General features: G+C 41.1%; 2 protein-coding genes across 8 annotated transcripts in view; both read left to right on the top strand.

Moving 5' to 3' along the window:
- ARID4B (AT-rich interaction domain 4B) overlaps positions 1-2190 on the top strand; it is an 83894-nt gene extending 81704 nt beyond the window's left edge. For all 7 annotated transcript variants that reach the window (XM_081186199.1, XM_081186198.1, XM_081186201.1 and 4 more), the window contains one exon: positions 428-2190. In XM_081186199.1, the coding sequence (XP_081042325.1) occupies positions 428-558 (131 nt within the window). In that variant the 3' untranslated portion in view covers positions 559-2190. The remainder of the gene's footprint in view (positions 1-427) is intronic.
- A 6612-nt stretch (positions 2191-8802) lies between these two features.
- On the top strand, positions 8803-19635 carry RBM34 (RNA binding motif protein 34). Its single transcript, XM_081186233.1, has 11 exons — positions 8803-8959; positions 11975-12146; positions 12845-12984; positions 15086-15305; positions 15651-15710; positions 16335-16378; positions 17155-17238; positions 17427-17490; positions 17584-17626; positions 18041-18159; positions 19294-19635. The coding sequence occupies exons 1-11, from the start codon at positions 8919-8921 to the stop codon at positions 19576-19578; spliced, it is 1272 nt and encodes a 423-aa protein (XP_081042359.1). The 5' UTR covers positions 8803-8918; the 3' UTR covers positions 19579-19635.
- Positions 19636-20831: the final 1196 nt, after the last annotated feature.

The raw sequence follows: 20831 nt of genomic DNA, 5'->3' as shown, positions 1-20831 counted from the left end.
AAATACAAGATGGGCAAATTGGTAATCCTGGTTGGGCTTCTGTTGCAAGACTGGGCTTCATAAAGCTCTTTTTCAATGCAAAAATGAACTTGGTAACAGAAGTGAATCCATTAAAATGAAGTATACCTTCTTAAATTGTGGCAATCTGTGTGCACCAAAGTGAACTGAGGCTATAGTCTTACCCACTTACCTGTGACTAAGCCCCACTGAAATCCAGGGGACTTACTTCAGTATAAACTTTTATATGATTGTGCTGTAAATGCCCTTAAGATTGCTTAATAAAGCAACACATATCACTGAAGAGACGACCACAACTATAAAAGCACTCAGGAGGTAGTTACAAAATGCCGATATATGCCCTAAATGTTATTTGATTTCTGTAACTATTCTTTTCAGGGAGTATTTAATTTTTTGCTCTACATTACAGGTGCTGCTACCACGTCGTCATCCTCTTCCTCGCCTTCTTCCAGTTCCATTACAGCAGCAGTTATGTTAAGTTTAGCAGATCCACCCATGTCGAGTTCATCACAGAATGGAATGTCAGTTGAGTGCAGGTGACAGCAAGACTTGCCTAAGCACTTTGCACTTAATGGCTGCTGAGGGCCACTTTTTATACTGCACAGTGGCACAAAATTCAGACAAGCACTATTTTGTATTTAAATTTTTTCTTGACAAGCTAACTTTGCACTTAAGTGCACTTTTTTTGAAGAAAAAGTACAACAAACTGCTTTTCCTCAAGCAATAATTGTTTCCAACTTGTCTGGGAATTGTGTGGTGAGTTGAAGGCCTTCCACTGTGGCAAATGAAGGCTGTTCACTGCCAGTAGAATGGATACGGTAAGCATACAGTTGTTGGGTAGGCCTGATTAATGTGTTAAAAGTGGCTTACTGTTCACCTATTCCCTGGTATTTTGTTAAAGCTGGAGCATTTGATATTTTTCCATTATTTAGGAAAAATGAACCTATTTTCATTTTTACAAGACAATTGTTTTTTAACTAAGTCACCTTACGGTGGCTATAACTGTACAAGTCAAGCACATGTAATTTAATTCCAAACCTGCCATCAATAGGATGTTTCTCATCAGACCTGATAACCAAATATAAGGATTCTGTTTAAAAGGCTGACTAATGTTTACAGGTTTGAATTAGGCTAAATAGGTTACTGTGGGTTTTTAAATAACCCAGGAATTGGAATGAAACTACTGTACTTTGCCATTTTTCTATGAATCAGTATTTTTTTTAATTTTGATAAAAATACATTGTGAAAAAAAGAAGAAAATGGCTAACAAACTGTATTAAATCTTAATGTATAAAGATTGTATTTAGCCAGTTTAAAGTGTATATTTATTCATAATGAATTATAACACTTATATTTTTGTGTTTTCTTGTAAAAGTTTCTTTTCAGTTAAAGCAACAAATATTTCATTTGTAATGCTTATTTTATTATGAGCTACAACTGAGAGGTCTTCAAGAAGGAGTAAACTGTGTTAATATTATACATGGGTGTCGAGAAGAACATTGCCACAGAAGGGATAGTTGTTTATAATATAAATAGCTAACTGAGTGGTAGATACTTTTTTTTTTTAATTGCCTTGTACAAAACCCCAAATCAACTCAACTGTTTTCACTTCTATTGACTTTATGTTGTATGGATCCCAAGCCCTCTCTCGGTTGGCACTTGTATTTAATTACACAACTTTGTAAGACATTTGTATATTGCGGAGTGTTCATTCAAGCTATTTAATACCTGGCACTGTTAATACACAGTACTTTATTGTACAGATTGTTTTACTGTTTTAATTGTAGTTCTGTGTACTTTTTTTGGCTGGGCTTATGGGGGCTGGCATGTTTTTCTTTTTTCGTTTTATTTCTTTTTCTGGCAATACAACATGTAAGAATTTCAAACCTGTTTGTAGATGCTAGAGTGTCAGAATCTTTACATTCGACTTTTCTAAGAAAAGCATTTTTAGTCTTAGTAGTGTGTGCTTAAAAGGTAACTGATTTTATTGAAAATGGTTTCAAGCTATTCAGATATGTACAGGACTGTAAAAAATTGTTGACAAACATTGAAGGAAAGACATATAAAGAAAAGCTATAAAATATATATTAGGTTCTGCAGACAATGGAATTATGTAATATATTGTATAAATGTAAGCAAAGGCCTCCGAAATAAAATGCCATAGTTTGTGAATATTGGATTCTGTTTCTAACAGTTTAATTAAGACATTTCAGTGTCTTCAGGATTACCAGCTATAAATTCAGTTTACCGTATTTTTCGCTCTATAACACGCACCCGACCATAATACGCACGTAGTTTTTAGAGAAGGAAAACAAGAAAAAAAATATTCTAAATGAAACAGTGGATGTATGATTTTTGTGGTTCATGCTGTGGCCACAGACATGTGATCTGACAGTGAGTTTGGAGTAGCCCAATGCAAAAATCCTGAGGATCCATGTGGATCCATGCTTTAACCACGTTTTAAGTGGGGAGGGAAGGAAAAGCACTCAAGGGACAAGGAGTACATGTGGGGTGTGTGGAGAAGGATGCTGCTAATAATGCAGAAGAGGGGTATAAGGGGAGACGGCTCCTCTCCTCTCCCACTTTGCTCCTTTAAAGCGAGCAGGCTCTGCTTTTCTCCCTCCTCCCCACTCATCCCCGGCAGCGGCTCTTCTCCCACTTTGCTGTTTCAAAGCGAGCCACGGAGGAGGGAAGGAAGGGGAACCATGGATCCTCTGCTCACGACTTCAACAGATCCCCCCCGCCACCCATAGGCATTCCCTCCATAACACGCACAGACATTTCCTCTTACTTTCTAGGAGGAAAAAAGTGAGTGTTATGGTGCAAAAAATACGGTAGCTAATATACTGGTGGTTACCTGGGGTTTTTTGGGGGTAAACATTTCTATTATTTCCCTTTTGATTCCATACAGTGTAGAGAAAACAAATGAAATATAAAACCAGAGCAATAAAAAAACAACAACATAGATAACAAAAGTATTTTAGGCATGCATCTTCTGCCAGAGAGTCAGTTATACCAAGTGTAAGTTGGGAGCAGTTGTTTGGGAGCAAATCATCATACAAATGTACCTCTGAGCCAAATTTCAAGTTAATCTAATCTACAATGTTGGTACCATTGTCATTGATGATGCATTAGATTCCACAGATCTTGTTGAGGCTTGCTAGGCAGCCACTATTTGTGCTTGCAATCAAACCCGCTTTCCCAATTCCTTTGGCATATGCAGAAGGCTTGGAGGAGAAACAAGAATTTCTCCCATGTGCACTGTGGCTAGGAGAAGGTAAAAAAACAGCAGGGTCCTTCTCACTGTTTATCCTCTTTGCAAAGCAGAAGTGAGAAGACCTACACCTCTCTTCCAGGCCCTCTGGCACAGGCAGAGACATTTTTGCTGGGGCAGTTTAACTTTTAAGTATCTGATGGGCTCTAATATTTACTGTTTTGGTTATTCGTTGGTAACATTGGATTCCATTGCAGACACTGATGTTGCACTCACTCACACAGGATCTTTAACTAACAGGATCTTTAACTGTGTAAAAATGTCTAACACACTACAAAATGCTGTTTCATGTGCAGTACACCTAGGAATGTCCCCTTGCCCAGCACATCATTGATCAGAACATAGTATGGTTAAAATAGGCTGACACCTTCTTTACCTCAGTGGACTGATAATGTTCCAGAACAGTTGTTGGTTATGGTTTTGTTCAGAGAGGCTACTTGCTGTAGGTTCTCCTATGGCTGGGCCCAGTCCTTAGAGCTCCCAAGAGCAGCAAGCGTTCTTGATTTGTAGAATTTGTCTCACACCCTTCATCATAGATCATTTTGGGGCAGGTGACAACTTTTAAAGTTACGTTTTACATTAACCTAGCAGAAGCATCAAACAAGCAAGAACATAAAACAAAATACAGTACTGCATATTGTCTTGAGATTTTAAATGAATATATATTTTTAATAAATAAGCAGTTCAGTACCAGAAAACAATCAATCCATCTGTCATCATGTTAATCCACAGGTCCGTACATCTAAGATACTCGAAAGGCCTGGAAGAACGAGGAAGATTTTACAGCTGGCACCGAAAGGTGTAACTTAAACTGTTACTTGTGCATTGCATCTGTTTACAATTGTGGTATATAAAGAGCTGTCTTTTAATTAATTATTACAGATCCTCTTGATGTCACCTTTGCTTTTCTTGGCACCCTTCTGTTTAAAGCCAGATACAAGAGTGCTGGGTTGGATGAGAGTGTTGGGTCAGAAGGTTATGAAGATAGGTCTACAGTAGGTGTCCCGCCTTGCCATGTGCCGTCCTCAAGTACTACAGTGGCTACAAAGTCATGTGGTGTGACTCACCAGGCTCTTACTGCCCCCACCCCCAAACAGGCACTGGCAGCAATCCTGTGTAGGTGCCACTCTGTTCTCATTCTGCTTGGGTGGCAGCAGATTAGAATCCCCAAAATGCATTGCCTAATGTGAACTTAATCATATTATCCGGTAGCCTAAAATGGTATCCACTCAAATGGGGATCTCGGGGGAAGGGGAGAAATGAAGCGACTAGAGGGGAAGAAAGGAAAGCTAGGAGGAAGAGGAAGAGGAGATAAAGCAGAGCAACAGGGGTAGGGGGACGGAGCAATCGGAGGGTGGCACAATGATCAGAAAAGAGGAGCAACAAGACACCCACGCATGGGTAGAAATGGAATCCCATAATATAGAGTCACTTGAACTTGTACAGTTTTTATATGGGATGTGCCCTGCCATCAAATCACATCTCCATGGACTGAAACATAAAAATTGCAGACCACCACTTTCAGCACCACTATTATCAAAAACTTATGAGAAACAAGTCTTGATGAATCCTCATGATTTTTACACCATCCAATCATATTACTCTGTTTCCATATGCGTTCTGTGATTTAATGGTGGTGATGTTGGCATCCTATGTAATGCTCATAAAGATCTACAAAGATCCACATTTCTGTGCCATAGTAGCACTAGCATGTACTGGATATGTGATTTTACAGTTCAGTATAAGTTTTAATTTGATGGTCAATTGGGGGGGGGGGACACCTCTTGTAAAAGACATGACAACTGAAGATAATCAATTTTTAATCTACTTTATCCAACTTTTGCCTAGACTTCACAAAAAACGCTGTGTCTCCTTCGTCTGTGAGGGCATGGGATCAGTCACCCACAGTTGACTAGCTGAGCAACAAAGCCACTTCTCCCTCTTGCTCTCTTCCTTCTCCCTGCCTGCCTGCCTGCCCACAAAGCAGAGGCAACCCTGTTGCTCCATTCCTCACTTGGTGGAAGGGGTCCTTCCTCAGAGTGAGGCATTGTGGGTGAGGTCACCCAGTGACTGCCTGTGCTGCCACCACTTAAGTCACTATGACTATGTCAAAAGATTGGTTTTTAAACTTCAGGTTCTGTCAAAAACTTGATTTGTTGTCATCACAGCAAAGCAACATCAGGGGGTATCTCTCGTTTCCACCAGCTCCCCTACCACATCACAGCCTGGGCCTGCCGGTCCCCCAGTTCCCATGGGTGGCTTTTCTGGAGCTGCGGCAGGAAGGAGGAAGCAGAAATGCCCTATTCTGTGAAAAGTTAAATTGAGGATCAAGCACTCAAATTTCCCCCCAAAGAATAGTATTTTATTGAAAATGAGTCCTTAAAATTCAGCCTAATTTCACAGGAGATTTCAAGTCTTAAGCCTATTACTGCAGACATGGCTATATATCACTCCTTATGCTAAGATGTTTACATCAAGTGGATGGTGCTCTTGCATCTTGCACTGGCCTAATTACAGCCCATGGCATAAGAGATAAACCACCGCCACCCCAATGCTTTTGCAACTTAATAACAGTTTAACCCAGTGATTTCTATTATGCTACAATTAAAGACAAGAGCCAGCTTGAGGGTGATGTGCTGGAGCTACTGGCAGCCCTTGCAGACTCTGAGTGAGTTCCAGATACCGGTAATTGTTTCTTTGCCACACAATGAATCAGGAGCAGCCTGTTTTTACCTAAGTGTCCTCTCCAGCTTCCAGTTTTAATGCTGCAGCTAAGTCCCTATTATGACCAGAGCTTAGACAGCCTTCCTCATTGGTGGTGGGAGGTGTGCTACCTATTACAAGATTCAAAAGCATGAACGGGAAAATCTGTGCTTTCCTCTTAAACAACGAAACTTCTATAATCCTACCACCGCAAGTGTATATGCACCGTACTTCACAGAGTATATGACTTACTAGCGTCAGAAACTGAATTTATTTTGGTGGGAGGAAAATGTATCTGATTTATGTGTGGAATCAGCTGGGCGCCTAGATTCAAAATGTGATGCTTTGCATGTCTGCTTACAGTTCTTGGCTACTCTGCCTATCCCTCTTGCAATGAACAAATCATACACTGTTAAGTTTAAAAGCTTTACTTAACTATATCCAAAGGTCTGGTTCATGCATTATTCTGTGCAGCAGAAAGTAGAACACTGGTAGATTACTCTTGGATGCAAAATACCACATATACTGTAGTCTGAACTACATACTCCCAAATTCAGACACATCCATCCATGGCAAGAAGAGATTGATGAAAGGAACAGAAGCAGCTTCACTCCCTCATGGAGAAGAGGGGGCGTGGCCTAGCTCAGTCTGGGAACAGAACTCTCTGGTCTTAATCCCTTGATGCACTACTTAGCACTCCTGCATAGCTGTTTGACCACTTGCTTACCTTAAATAACTTTCTTAAGTTACTTCTTACCTTCACCTTTAAGCACCTCACCATGCTCACAGCCACACAGAGAGTTTTTGCTTATTTATTCAAATGATTTAAGGACTCCTGGACAGTTAAGTGATTACCTACAAGATCGCCTTACCCACACCTGCCCACTTGACAGTTTCAATTGGTGGAATTGGCACTGCTACAGGTGCCAAATAATGTGTGTCTCTCTTTGGTGCCTGCTAAAAACATTTTTATTTAGACAAGTCTACTCAGATGCTTAGAAAGTTGAGGTAATTTTAATGTTTTAATATTTTAATGTTCTGTATGTTGTAAAGTAGGGTTGTGATTTTTTCCTCAATTTTATTGTATTGTCCTTTTGTAAACCACTTCGAGGGTTTTTTGTTTTTGTTTTACAATCAAGCAATGTATAAATTTTATGAAATAACTAACCAGATGTAACAGCATCCTTTAAAAATCCAGCCTGAGCAAGGAAGTTGTGGGAAGACCAAGATGGGCTGGGCCAGCTGGGTGGAGTTTGGAGTGCTTCCACTTTTGCAGGACAAGAGCTGACACAGGCTTTTGTCGACTTTTAACCATCGGATTTGTACTGTTCTGAAAGTCAAACAGGGACTGTGCCAGCGCACAGCTAAATAAACTTTATTTGCATCATGGACTGCAGGGGACGTGCGAACAAGAGAGAACCTCCAACCCAGAGACACGGAGACGGTGATTATCCCTGAGATTTCTCCTCCCGTTTATGTCTAGAGGGCGCAAGTGTGATACTGCTTTGAATTAAACTACGGAGGCAAAAGCAGACGAAATAAAAGTAACATAGGCGGGGCTTATTAGTGCTGGAGGTTGCCGGTCAGAAGCATGCTGTAGGCACAAAATATGAAGCAAGCCATTTTATTAATTGGATAGAGAATTTCCGGGCTTACCCTGGAAACCATATGTTTGTCTGTCCATTAGGATTTTGTGACTGGACAACACTGCCTCTACCCAGAAACAGCGGCAAGTAGTGACAAAGGTGGCAGCTCCTTCTAATTCGTATATTAAATTGTCCTGCCAGTGTCAGAACCAATGCAGTTCTTCATTGCACCCATATTGCACTTTAGGACTGACGAAACCGTGGCTGGGGAAAAGTTGCTTACAATAGCCCTGCAAGATAGTCCAATCTTAGTATGATAATAATAATTTATTATTTATACCCCACCTCTCCCAACAGATCATTAAAAACACGATAAAAGATCAAACATTAAAAATAGTACAGGTTAGAGCCTGGTTTGAATTTCCCGTCAAAGCTCCCTCCTCCGAACACGCCTCAAATTGCAGCAAAGGCCAACCTCCTGAAATTACTCCTTCTCGGCCCAAATCCAAAACCCAAAGTTACATGCTCGTATCCCATTGGTTTCCGTACAGACTCTCTGTTCTTTTCACAGTTCAATCCAAGGCAAGTTTACTCGAAAGCTAGTCCCAGGCTGTTCAATTGTGGGGAAACCTTTGGCCCTCCAGATCCTGTTGAACTGCAACTCCCATCAGCCCCCAGTGCACATGGCCAATGATCAGGAGTGATGGGACTTGTAGTTCAGCAGCATTTGCAGAGCCCATTGTTCCGTGCTTGGGAGTCAGAAGCGGGAGAGAGCGCTGTCGTGCTCCTGCTCTGCTTGCGGGCGTCCCAGAGTGAGAAGAACAGGGCGCCGGGCCTGTTTTGCTTTAATTCAGCAACATAGTAATGTTTCCTTATGTTCTTACAACACACACTTAAATGATGTCCTCTTTATACAGTGGTACCTCGGGTTAAGTACTTAATTCGTTCTGGAGGTCCGTTCTTAACCTGAAACTGTTCTTAACCTGAAGCACCACTTTAGCTAATGGGGCCTCCCGTTGCTGCTGCGCTGCCGGAGCACGATTTCTGTTCTGATCCTGAAGCAAAGTGCTTAACCTGAAGCACTATTTCTGGGTTAACAGAGTCTGTAACCTGAAGCGTATGTAACCCGAGGTACCACTGTATTTTGAACTGCATCTCCTATCCCGCCCCCCCCCCCCCGCAAACTGGCTGGGTTTGACGTTACTGGGAGGCTGAAGTAAAATGGCGTAAAAGAACCGGAAGTTTACGTCCGAGTGTTCCTCTGAGCTTCACGCGGCGCTGCGGGGGCGGAAGCGGCTCGAGCGGCGGCGATCGTGGGAGCGTGTCCGAAGGCGAAGATGAAGCAGTCCAAGGCGGCCAAGCTCCGCCCCGGTACCGGGTGAGGAACGCGGCCCGCGCTATGCCCTCTCTCCCCTCCGCCCCGCGGCTCCCAAGCCCCCCCCCCCTCACCTCGGGTGCTAGAGGAGTCCTGGGCGCCCGCCGTCGCGGTCCCTTCTGATCCCCTCCTGCCGCTGCGTTTGCCTGACGACCCTCCAGACCCCGCCTGCGAGACTTCTGCGCACGTGTAGCTTCTGAAACCGAGAGGTGCAGGGGCTCAAGTCACGCCCTTCGCTTTGGGATTTCTCCACATGTGGGAATGCCGGTTGCAAGAAGCGCGGAGGTGCTCTGCGGATGCTCAGAGCTGCCCTCTTCTTTGTAACGGTTCCTCACGTCTTGTGGCCGGCGCTGAAAAACATGCCCTTTCCTAACGTGGCACTATAGGCATGATTCGTGGCACCAGTCCCCTGCAGAGCCTGTGTCACAGAATGGTATAATCTAAACAAGCTATAGCATAGGGCCCCCCAAAAAAAATTAAAGGAGAAAAACCTGGATGTACATTTCCAAAATATAAGAGAAAAAACAAAATAAAACCTACATACAGCAACAGTGTTTTGTATTATGTAGGCTACTATCCTGTAAGTAATGGGCCCTGCCTGCTCCCTAAAATATCACTGTTTTGCTCATTTTGGTATATAGGGTGCCTACATTCTGCATAAGTGGCTTTAGATACCTATTAGCTCCATAAATTACCATATAGCATAGATTCAACACAAAAAACAGTGGCAATTTGTTGTTGACAAAGGACAGCTGGACATATAAAGGGCCCCATGAGCTTAGAGCCTCATCAAACCTAAATCCGGCCCTGAAAGGCACCATGAGGGTCCTTTAGTCCAACCCCCTGCCCTGCAGGATTCCTGCTCACTGCCATCCCAGAATTGGCTCAAACCACCAACCTTCTGGTCAACACCCAAATGCACTGACCCATTGCACCACAGAGGGTCGATTATGGGAACAGTCGTGTATCTGTGCAGTAGTTTGCCCCAAAGTTCTCATAGAAGCAAGATTGGGCTCCAAGAGAGCCAGTGTGGTGTAGTGGTTAAGAGCGGTAGTCACGTAATCTGGGTAACCGGGTTCGCGTCTCCGCTCCTCCACATGCAGCTGCTGGGTGACCTTGGGCCAGTCACACTTCTCTGAAGTCTCTCAGCCCCACTCACCTCACAGAGTGTTTGTTGTGGGGGAGGAAGGGAAAGGAGATTGTTAGCCGCTTTGAGACTCCTGAAGGGGAGTGAAAGGCGGGATATCAAATCCAAACTCTTCTTCAAATCCAAGATTGACTAAAAGAAACACACACATACACAACAGGAGTCTCTCAAAATGAACACCTCCTATAGCGTCTGCATGGTTAGCTTGCTCCTTATCAACAAAACATAATATTGCGGTTGGTAGTTGTAACTGCTGTAGCATTTAAGAACATAAGATGAGCCTGGCGGATCAGGCCAGTGGTCCATCCAAGTCCTGCATCCTGTCCTGGCAGTGCTAGCCAGATACTTATGGGAAACCCACATGCAGGCCTTGGGCGGGGGGGGGGGCGCAACCCATTGTGCAAGCTTCTAATTGTGTGTGGCAGGGGATTTAAATTGTGGAATTGTGTTACAGCAAGCCTGCAGCTTATGAGGGGGTTACATTACTGGGGATTGTGCCTAAAGCTAAAATCGTGTATAATCATAAACCCATTGGGTTCAGTGGCAGGTGGGATCGCCAAAATAATTTTCCCTGGATCCCCACCACGCTTTTTATTTTTTAGAAATCTTTTTGGCATGCATGTAAAGCTGAGTGTGCACAAGTTAAATGTGCATAAATTGTGGACTTACTGTAGTTCATTTCTGCCTTTGTTTTGATTTTTCTGATTTCTATAAATACCTAAATATAGTTAAATGAAGGAATTTGCCATACTCAGGTTAGTGTGTAGTTTAGAAGGCTTTTAGCACTTTAAACTAGAGGAAGTAAAATGCTAAGGCTACACATTAATCTGAGTATGTATGGCGGATATATTGCAAGTGGTTTGACTTGCTATTTTTTAAATAAGAAAACTGTAAAAAGTTATTTTGTTATGTGATGTGACAGAGATGTGACAAAGCTTTAAGTTCAAGGGGTACCAAACTTGGTACACTAGGGAAGATTTATGCACTTCTGTAGCCTTTCACTCGTGGCAAATATTTTTCTAACATTATTTATTTCATTTATTAGATTTATATACCGCCCTTCATCATAAAATCTCAGGGCAGTTCAGAGAATAAAATAAAGAATAAAAGCAAGTAACTAAGTAAAACAAAACAGCAAAACAATACCCCCCTTCCCACAGACATCTGCAGGACCTGCCTGCGCCTGCAGATGAGCTGCAGTGGTGCATGAATCTTTCCTAATATACCAAGACTGGTACCCCTTAAATTTAATACGGTATTTGTCACATCACAGAACAAAATAAATTAATAAAGTTTTGTTATAAAAATAATTTTGAGACCAACCACTTGCAGTATTTTTGGAAAGACAGTATACGGTAATTGCTCCTTCTCTCAAATGCATACCTGAAATTGATTTCTGGCAATGTAAATGTAATCATACAAGAATCAGAGCTGTCTCCTGTTTGTTTTTCTCCTCCTACATAGTGATTATCTCCTGGCAGTCAATGATTTTTGCATTATAGTTTCCTTTAATTGGAAAACTGCTGCAGAAATTATCTTGTAACATTGAAAGGCAAGGTAGAAACATCTAAGCAAAAGTAGGAAAAACTGCAGGCTGTTGCTTGTAAAGTGCCATGTGTTTATTTTTCTAGAAGTCCATGGCCCATTGGCCCAGGAAGCAGACATATGTGCAGAGACTTCTCCGTCTGTATACTTACAGCAAATGAAACACTCATATTGTACTAATTCTTCAAAAGTAATGACATGCACAATCTGCTTGGGTTTTTTTTGTGTTTTTTTGCATGGATATTATTGGTTTGTTTTACCTGTAGTTTATGCTTTATAGGACAGTACTAAATGGGATCTGATGACCAACTTTATCTCTTTAATAGCAAAGCATGTGAGAAAGATGCTGCCACTGTATCAAAGGAAGATTATGTTGTGGGTGAAGTGGCCAACAGTCTGTTTCAAAATAAACCCACCGCATGTGGCACAGCTTCCCTGGTCCAGCTCTTCAGTGCTCCTGAGGCTGAAATACAGCCAGTGTATGTTGCTGTGCCAAGAGTAAGCACATTTCTTTACCTATGTAATTCCCAAAATGTTAGTTCAGTTCCCAGTACTGAAATATGCCAGCATTGGGAATGCTTGACGTCCCTTAAATAAGACTGCAAACTGTAGATGTTAACTGTTAACAGTTCCATATTTCAACTCCTTAACCAGGCTGTGAGACTGTTGTTTGCATTCATGTTACAGACACTGAAGATGACAGATCATTTTGTTAACATAAGGATGGTCATAGCACCCTTATTTTTCACACTATGTTCTTGTTTGAAACTGTTGATACATCCTTTTTGGTGTTGCGGGCAGAGGAACAAGCAGCTGATAAATTTTTAAAAAAGATTCTCAAAAACAGCATCTGTGCCATCATGATAGGTCTTGGGTGCCATAAAATATTTTAATGATTGTTCCTTCATTGAAAGTTTATGAAACTTAAAGGTGCTCTTAAAATATATTTGTCAGCTGTCATTGGTAATGCTTCATCTTTTTTCTGACAGAGAAGAATCAACAGAGTGCTTTGCAACCAACAAGTATTAATAGTCAGAGCCTCTAAGTTACATTGGGCTTCTGAAAGCAGAATTTTATCCAGATGTTCATCCCCACCAAAGTACATATTATCTTATTGCTGTCCGGTGACCTTGTATTTCCCCAACCCCTTGTATGACCACCTTCTAACTAATTCATTAAAATCCCTTTTCTAAAAGGAATGTAAGAAACGGAAGCTTACGGAAGAAGATACTGCCACAGAAGTTAAGAGTTCATCTAGTAAAGGAGAGCCTTTTAAAAAAAAGCTAAAAGCTAAAAAGAAGGATATCTCTCTCGCAGAGGAAAGTGTAGCAAGCAGGTAAGTGAAACACTTTAAAACTGATTAAGTTCAGAATAATCAATAAAGGCAACCACCTGTCCTCACTCCCCCATGGTCTGACTTGAAGACCATTAGTAAGTCTTACCAAATTCAATAGCGCTTACTCCCAGGTAGGTAGGGTTAGGATTACAGTCTAAACTGTTTGTTTTAGTTTGCAGCACTTAATATAAACAAAATTTTATCATACTTGTCATTTCTGTTGATTGGTTCTCTTTTCTGGGTCCTAGGAGTGAGACAGAATTTAGAAATATAGAGTGATTTAAGGGACATAATAAATTTTGGGTTTTCTCGTTGAGCAGTGTACCGTATTTTTCGCTCTATAACACGCACCTGACCATAACACGCACATCGTTTTTAGAGGAGGAAAACAAGGGAAAAAATATTCTGAATGAAACAGTGGACGTATCATTTTTGTGCTTCATGCTGTGGCCACAGACATGTGATCTGATGGTGAATTTGGGGTGACCCAATGCAAAAATCCTGAGAATCCCTGTAACCACTTTTTTGCACCATTGCAGCCCCAGGCAACAGTGGGTGCGTGATTTTTGGGGGGCAGGCTGTAGCCATGGACATGCTGTGTGCTCTGATGGTGAATTTGGGGTGACCCAATGCAAAGATCCTGAGGATCCATGTGGATCCATGCTTTGTAACCACATTTTAAGTGGGGAGGGAAGGAAAAACACAGAAGGCTAAGAATGCAGGAGAGGGCTATAACGTGAGGAAAGGAAGGCAAAAGTCCCCCCACCCACCCACACAAGCCAGCCAGCGCGCGCTCTCTCTCTCTCTCTCTCTCTCTCTCTCCCTCCCATCTGCATGTTTTCCAGCTGCCTGATATTTATTTTTTTTAATTGCCTTGACAGAAGAAAGCATTTTAACTGCATTAAGAACTATTTAGCAGCGAAACCTAAGCTTTGCCATCCCTTAAGAGGTACACAACACTGTAATCTTCCAGATCGCATGAATTTACAGGCAAAACACTGTTTAAGGATTTCATCCTTTTAAATTGAAGAAAGCATATTTGAATGCTGTGTGTCCCCAAAAACAAAAAGCAGGAAGTCAAATCAGAATTTTAAGCTGAACCTGTAATCTCTCTCCCTTCACAAACATTGTTCCCTCCGGAGCACGGAGAGGAAAGCAGACACTCTTCTTGCCTGGAGGGGAGGGGCTTTCCCTGCTCTTTGTTCCGTTTCAGCAAACACAGCAACGAAACAGAGCGGGTGGGCAGTAAGACCCTGAGGCAGAATGCAGGAAAGCAACCACTTCCTCTTCTTGCCTGGAGGGGAGGGGCTTTCCCTGCTCTTTGTTCCGTTTCAGCAAACACAGCAACGAAACAGAGCGGGTGGGCAGTAAGACCCTGAGGCAGAATGCAGGAAAGCAACCACTTCCTCTTCTTGCCTGGAGGGGAGGGGCTTTCCCTGCTCTTTGTTCCGTTTCAGCAATCGTGAAGCCCGATTTGATTTTTGTCTGATTTTTCGGCTCCAGGAACCACACATTCGCTCCATAACATGCACAGACATTTCCCCTTCCTTTTCAGGAGAAAAAATCTGCGTGTTATAGAGCGAAAAATACGGTACATTTTATAGAATGACACTGTCGTAGAAGTAAAGGTATGCTGTCTTAGATAAAAACAATTTGAAGGCCAGCAATGATTAATAGAACAAAACTATGCATGTTCCTTCAGAATTAAACCCAACTGAGTTCAGTTGGGCTTACTCTCAGGTAAATATGCACAGAATTGCAGCATAAGCATGTGAAATATGCACTGGCTCTTAGAGTATAAATTGTATGCATATCTACTCAGAAGCAAGTCCCATTTAGTCCCATTCAGTTCAGTGTGTAGCTTTCATTTATTTCACGCTCAGCCCCACTAAGATTTGTTGACTGCTTGTTGCTTGAGTGACAGTAATTGCATGTTTTCAATATAGTTGTTGTCAGTCTCTCTAGCAATGTTGTCTGTTCCCCCCACCCCACCTACCGCTTCCCCAGACAGTGGATAAGTAGAGCTAAAATATAGATTTTTTGTGACTATTAAAAAAACACCTGCTAACAAAGTTGTTGTACTTTTTCATGGTTTATCAAGGGAATGTGCTTTGGATGTAGCAGATGAAGAGGAGGAGAAAAAAGAAATACAAATTAAACAAAAACTGAAAAATAGACGTTCTAAATTGGTTTCCCAAAAGCTTTCAGATGAAGATGCTGGACTGAAACAAAAGAAAACACAAGTTAACCTGGCTGAGGAAATGCTAAAGAATAAAAGAACTATTTTTGTGGGCAATTTACCTGTTAGTTGTAAGGCACAGGTAAGTTTGTAGTATGTGGGCAGAGGAGTTATGGTCCCCAGTATAGCAAGTGTTCAGGAGTTTGTTGTCACATATGGTATCTCCATGCCCCCATTTTTTATCCTTATAGAAGTTTTAGCACCATATATTTTTCTGTGCTTCTTTGACCTAACTGAAGATTATATAATTCAGTTACAGATAAACCAGATTTCCCAGTTCTGTGTTTTACTACCCCCCCCCCCATTTTTCAAAGAAGATGTTGTACTTCTTGTCCTTAATACCATGAGCCAGGTAAAAGTTGCAGTGCTTATTATTTTTGCTCACATTTGCTCTGACAAATTACACCGTATGCTTGTTTCAATCTAGATGCTGAAGACGTTTTTCAAAGAATATGGGCAAATTGAATCAGTTCGTTTCCGCTCTTTGGTATGTTTTGTTTGGTTGTTGATTTTTATAACATTAACTGCATGTATCTTCATGGGGAGAGAGTCTCTGGGCAAGAGCAAAATTGTGCTGTATGTGGGGAAAGTAGTGGCTCCTTCTACTTTTTTACCCATGAGCTATTGCTACTTCCTCCCGTAGCAAAAGGGTTAGTTTGGTGGCTGGCAATTTGTCACAGTAGAAAAGATGCTGGTTTTTCCTTGTTACCTACCTACTGTTTGTTCCAGTATTAAAGGGCCACAACAGGCAGCTGCGATGGTGCTGCCATTTTGAAGAAGTAAAGCTGGAGAAGCAAAGGAGGTGAGGGGGGATATGTTAGGATAGGAGCAGAAAAGCATTTTACCCAGTGTAAACCAGTTTTGGCTTGGCTTAGCCAAGGAATAATTTCTAGTTAGCACACATCCTCCCAAGTTCTCTATCTACACTCTTCCAAATGGTGATGGGCTTTGAAGCTAGCAGGAAGTGCATCAACATGACCTCAGAAACCCATGTCCTTCCTCCAGCAAGAGATTAGGGAAGGATCTAGTGTGGTGTTGAGTTCATAATGTGATATGATAACGGAACAACACCTACCAACTAATGCACCACTTTTCCCCCTTCCCTTTCCAGATTCCAGCTGAGGCTACTGTATCCAAAAAAATGGCAGCCATAAAGTAAGTTATAATTTTTAAATAATTTTTTATAAAATGTGTTTAATTTTTAGAATGGGGAAACTCTACACATTTTCATTTAATATTTTTTTTCTTTTTAGCAGTTAAATTTTGTTAATTGTTGTTATTTTCAAAATAAATACATTCAGTAGGTTTGCTAAAGACCAGGGGTTCTTTCTACTGTTCTGGAACAAATTGGGAACTGATGTTATTCTGCCATTCATTGTGTTGATTGGTATAAATGGTAGAGCAGTGAGTAGTACTTTGTGCTATAGGTGTGGCATAATAAAGCCACGTCCAACTTCCTACCTGGAAAAGGTAGAAACTATTTTTCTACCCAATTTCTTGCTATTGCTGATTGATTTCAACATCCATTGTGCCAAACTAGTGCATTTTTTAGCCAAATGAAGACTCCTTAAGATGCTTCCCAACGGGGCAGGAAGTCTCTCATTCAGAGACTGATCCTGTGTATTTTGGATCAAGAACGTATACAACTAGGCAGTTCCTTAAAATGTTTGCTAAGTGCCATTGAATTCAGTGGAATTTGTGTCTTAGCAAACATGAGGATTGTGCAATATATTCTAAAGCAGGGGTAGGGAACCTTTGGCTCTCTAAATGTTGTTGGACTCAAATTCAAAGGAGGATGGGAGTTGTAGTTCAACAACAACTGGAGGGCCACAGTTTCCCCACCCCTGTTCTAAAGCCATCCATTCAGCTTTCAAATGTATATATGTAATTTGTAATTAAATGTATAGTAAACTCAATTTTTTTTCCTTCAGGCGAATGGTGCATCCTAATATGAAGTACATTAATGCTTATGTCGTTTTCAAGGAGGAATGTGCAGCCAATAACGCCTTAAAATGGTATTTTTAAAAAAGAATACTTGATGCTGGATTTTATAAAGTATTATGACATGCATTTAATCAAATAAAGCTTAACAAAAACATATCCTAAATTGTAAATACCTTTTCTGAAGTAACACACTGTGCAAACTAGGAAGGTAGCTGACTGTTTTTTTTCTGATTATTTTTTCCTGTTGTGGCTTTAATAGTAATGGAACAGAATTTACCAGTGGATTCCACATAAGAGTTGACCTTGCTTCAAAATCTGCATGTGTAAGTAATTCAGTTGCTGTAGGAAGAAACTCCCCGTCCCTAGCTGCTTCCTTAGACTGTTGATTCAATTCTTCTTGTTCACTTGTTTTACAGCACGATAACAAGAGATCTATTTTTGTGGGAAATCTCCCTTATGGTAAGTGTTAAGTGAAATTTTACACTCTTCTTTTCAAATCTATGTAGAATTCTCTTGCAGAAAAATGACAGTTTCAGACATCCTTATGAAATACATTCTTTTTGTAGCTTTTGCAGACTATAAAAGATTTAGACTGCATCTAGAAAGCTTTTAATATAAATGTATACTCATTTTTAAAAGCTGCTTTCAGATATATCAATAATAATTTGTTTTGTCACAAACAGATGATGCACGTGATGTATTGTTACAGCTTAACAGAAATAGATGTACTGCAACAGTTCACATTAAAGTAGTTGTTGCTGGTAGTAAAAAGTCCTACATTTAAATCTTAAATGAAAATATTTTGAATTTTTGGCACATACCTAAAACTTATGTTTTAACACCATACTTTTTTAAAAAAATGTTTGCTTACAGAAATTGATGATGATACAGTAAGAGACCATTTCTCTGAATGTGGAAATGTAATCAGTGTACGAATTGTGAGAGATCGGAGCACAGGCATTGGCAAAGGTTTTGGTTACGTTCTGTTTGAGGTATGTCGATAGCTATTCAGAATCTGTGATGGAAGAAACTTAACATTGTATTAACACTGACTGAAGGGTATCTGGTGTCATATGCCCAGCTGTTAGCAACATTAAAACTGTTATGGCAGTTACAATGATGCACCTTCTAAAGAGTTGATAGAAATTGCTGCCAATTCCACTGAGGGTGACATCATAGCTAGACACCTCTACAACTGAATGGTGCAGCGTTGGGGACCTGTCATCTGTGACAACTGACTGTGCTGACTGGAGATTTTGGGAGTTGGAGTCCAAAGCCCCACAGGTTCCCAATCCCTGGCATAGGGAAGGCGCCAGTTATCATGCATTAACTTCTACAGAATTGAAAACACAGTTCAAAGCAAGCAGTCTCATGCAACTTGATTCCTGAGTTTTGCCGAGTATCACCTCTCTGCTCTGAAATATCTATAACTGAATTTGTAGCCAAGCAAATAGAATTGTTCTCATAACAACTAAAAGCTCAGTCCTCATCTGTTTTATTCAGAAGCAAGTCCTACTGAATTGGGGTTAAGATTGCAGAGGGAGATAACAACATTCAAATCCTGCTGCTAGCATATGGTGTCTTTACTTTGTCTCACTTCTAACACCTTCACAGAGTCAGTATTTTTCAACACACTCCCAAGCTGATGTGCCGGGCCATCTATATTTATTTTTTCAGTGACGTGTTCATGGGGGGGGGGGGAGGATTAAAGGAAGAAAGTTGAAGTAGGAAACCTTGTTTGCAGCACAGACTTGCTCATACTTGATGTGTTTGCAAGCAGGAAAATTTGCATCCATTTCATGCTCCAAATAATAGTTTAATGTGAAAGAAGAAAATTGTAGGCAATTGGATAGCTTTCCAGTGGCTATGTTGCTTCTGTTTACTGTGCATTTGGGGTAGACCTGTATTTCCTTGTTTTAAAGTAGATGTGCTGGCATGATTTTTTTAAAAAAACCAAACCCCCTTTTAATTTAGCTGCTTTAAATATTTTTGTTTTATCGTTTATTGATTATGTTGTAAAGTGGTTTTTTATTTTTGCGAATTTTTCTGAAAGGAAAATAAATATTAGTTACTAAGATGTAAGATGAATGCCTAATTTTAGATGTTGCCCTTTATTTTCCTTAAAGACTACAGATTCTGTACACCTTGCACTGAAGCTAAACAACTCTGAACTGAAAGGAAGAAAGCTACGAGTGCAACACTGTGTGCAAAAAGAAAAAGCTCCACAGAAGAGTTTAGTCAAGAATGTAAAGAGCCCTGTTGGACTGAAGTATTCAAAGTCTTCTTCACTGAAAAATGCAAAAGGATTATCGAGTCACTCTTTTGCTGGTGAAAAAGCAACCCCAATGACAAAGAGCAAAAAAACCAAGTCAAAACACATAATGAAGAAGAAACCGAGAAAATCCATTTGAAATAGTTATGCTGCAAGTTTTGAATTGTATTTTTAAATAAATTTTATTTCCTAGTCATTTGGGAGTTCTGCATATTCTGTCTCCAGAGTTTGAGTTTAGAAATTAAGCTGGATTAATTCATAATATTAACAAGAGAAGTCACACTAAGAAAGTTCAACACATAACAATTCTACTAGCCCGTCTCCACTCACTATGTAGTGATTTGGGGTCTAAAAGGGAAAGAGACAGTCTACTCCAGTAAAGTTTACTTAAAGAACATTTGCTAACCACAAGCATTTGATCATTTACAAACCTGTTTTTACTAGTGATTGTCCTTTCTACTGTTACATTAAGTTTGTTTCCAAACCTTCAGCAGTATACTGTTGCACACCACCCCAATTTCCGAGCAGGTTCCAGGTGCTTCCCTAGGGTTCGTGTTTCCATTGGAAAGATTTACAGTGGAGACTAAGGTGTATTCATGATATATGGTCTGTTTACACATATATACCACAAGCCCACAGTGGAGGCGTTCACAGCATTAACACCCCAAGAGAGTCTTCCAGCTTCTAGCTCAAGGTAATCCGCTGTCCTCAAGGCCTTTTTGGGTGGCCTTTGGCAACATTTGATGCCTCCCACCCCTGCAGGAGAAAGGTAAAGGGACCCCTGACCATTAGGTCCAGTCGGGACCGACTCTGGGGTTGCGGCGCTCATCTCGCTTTATTGGCCAAGGGAGCCGGCGTTTGTCCGCAGACAGCTTCCGGGTCATGTGGCCAGCATGACTAAGCCGCTTCTGGCAAACCAGAGCAGCGCACAGAAACGCCGTTTACCTTCCCTCTGAAGCGATACCTATTTATCTACTTGCACTTTGTGCTTTTAAACTGCTAGGTTGGCAGGAGCTGGGACCGAGCAATGGGAGCTCACCCTGTCGCAGGGATTTGAACTGCCGACCTTCTGATCGGCAAGTCCTAGGCTCTGTGGTTTAACCCACAGCGCCACCTGGGTCCCTGCAGGAGGAAGAGGACCCACCTATTTGTCCTCTGGTGCTGAGCCACTTATTTAGAGGGCCATTATCAAACCAGGAAGCTAGCCTGGCTATTCCAGGAATTTGAATCCTTCCTTAGATTTTAGCCCTTGCTGGATCCAAGAATTATAAGGGTCTCTGCATCTAGCCTACTTCCACCCCCCAAAACTCATAACAATACTTTTAAGCTGAAAATCACCACATTATCAAATTGCATCTCCATGTCCAAGTTTAAATGTTCCTGCTTCTGGAG

The sequence above is a fragment of the Podarcis bocagei genome (genome assembly GCF_964188305.1).
Source record: "Podarcis bocagei genome assembly, chromosome: 3".
Taxonomy (NCBI): Eukaryota; Metazoa; Chordata; class Lepidosauria; order Squamata; family Lacertidae; genus Podarcis; species Podarcis bocagei.
Note: the sequence above shows the minus strand (reverse complement) of the source record. Positions and strands in the feature narration are given on the sequence as shown.

What these genes read in the sequence shown, in the direction of transcription:
- RBM34 (XM_081186233.1), top strand. Translation starts at nt 8,919, where the DNA reads ATGAAGCAGTCCAAGGCGGCCAAGCTCCGCCCCGGTACCGG. An exon ending in CAGTTCGTTTCCGCTCTTTG is followed by an intron (nt 15,711 to 16,334) that starts GTATGTTTTGTT and finishes TTCCCTTTCCAG; the next exon opens with ATTCCAGCTGAGGCTACTGT. An exon ending in TGTGGGAAATCTCCCTTATG is followed by an intron (nt 17,627 to 18,040) that starts GTAAGTGTTAAG and finishes GTTTGCTTACAG; the next exon opens with AAATTGATGATGATACAGTA.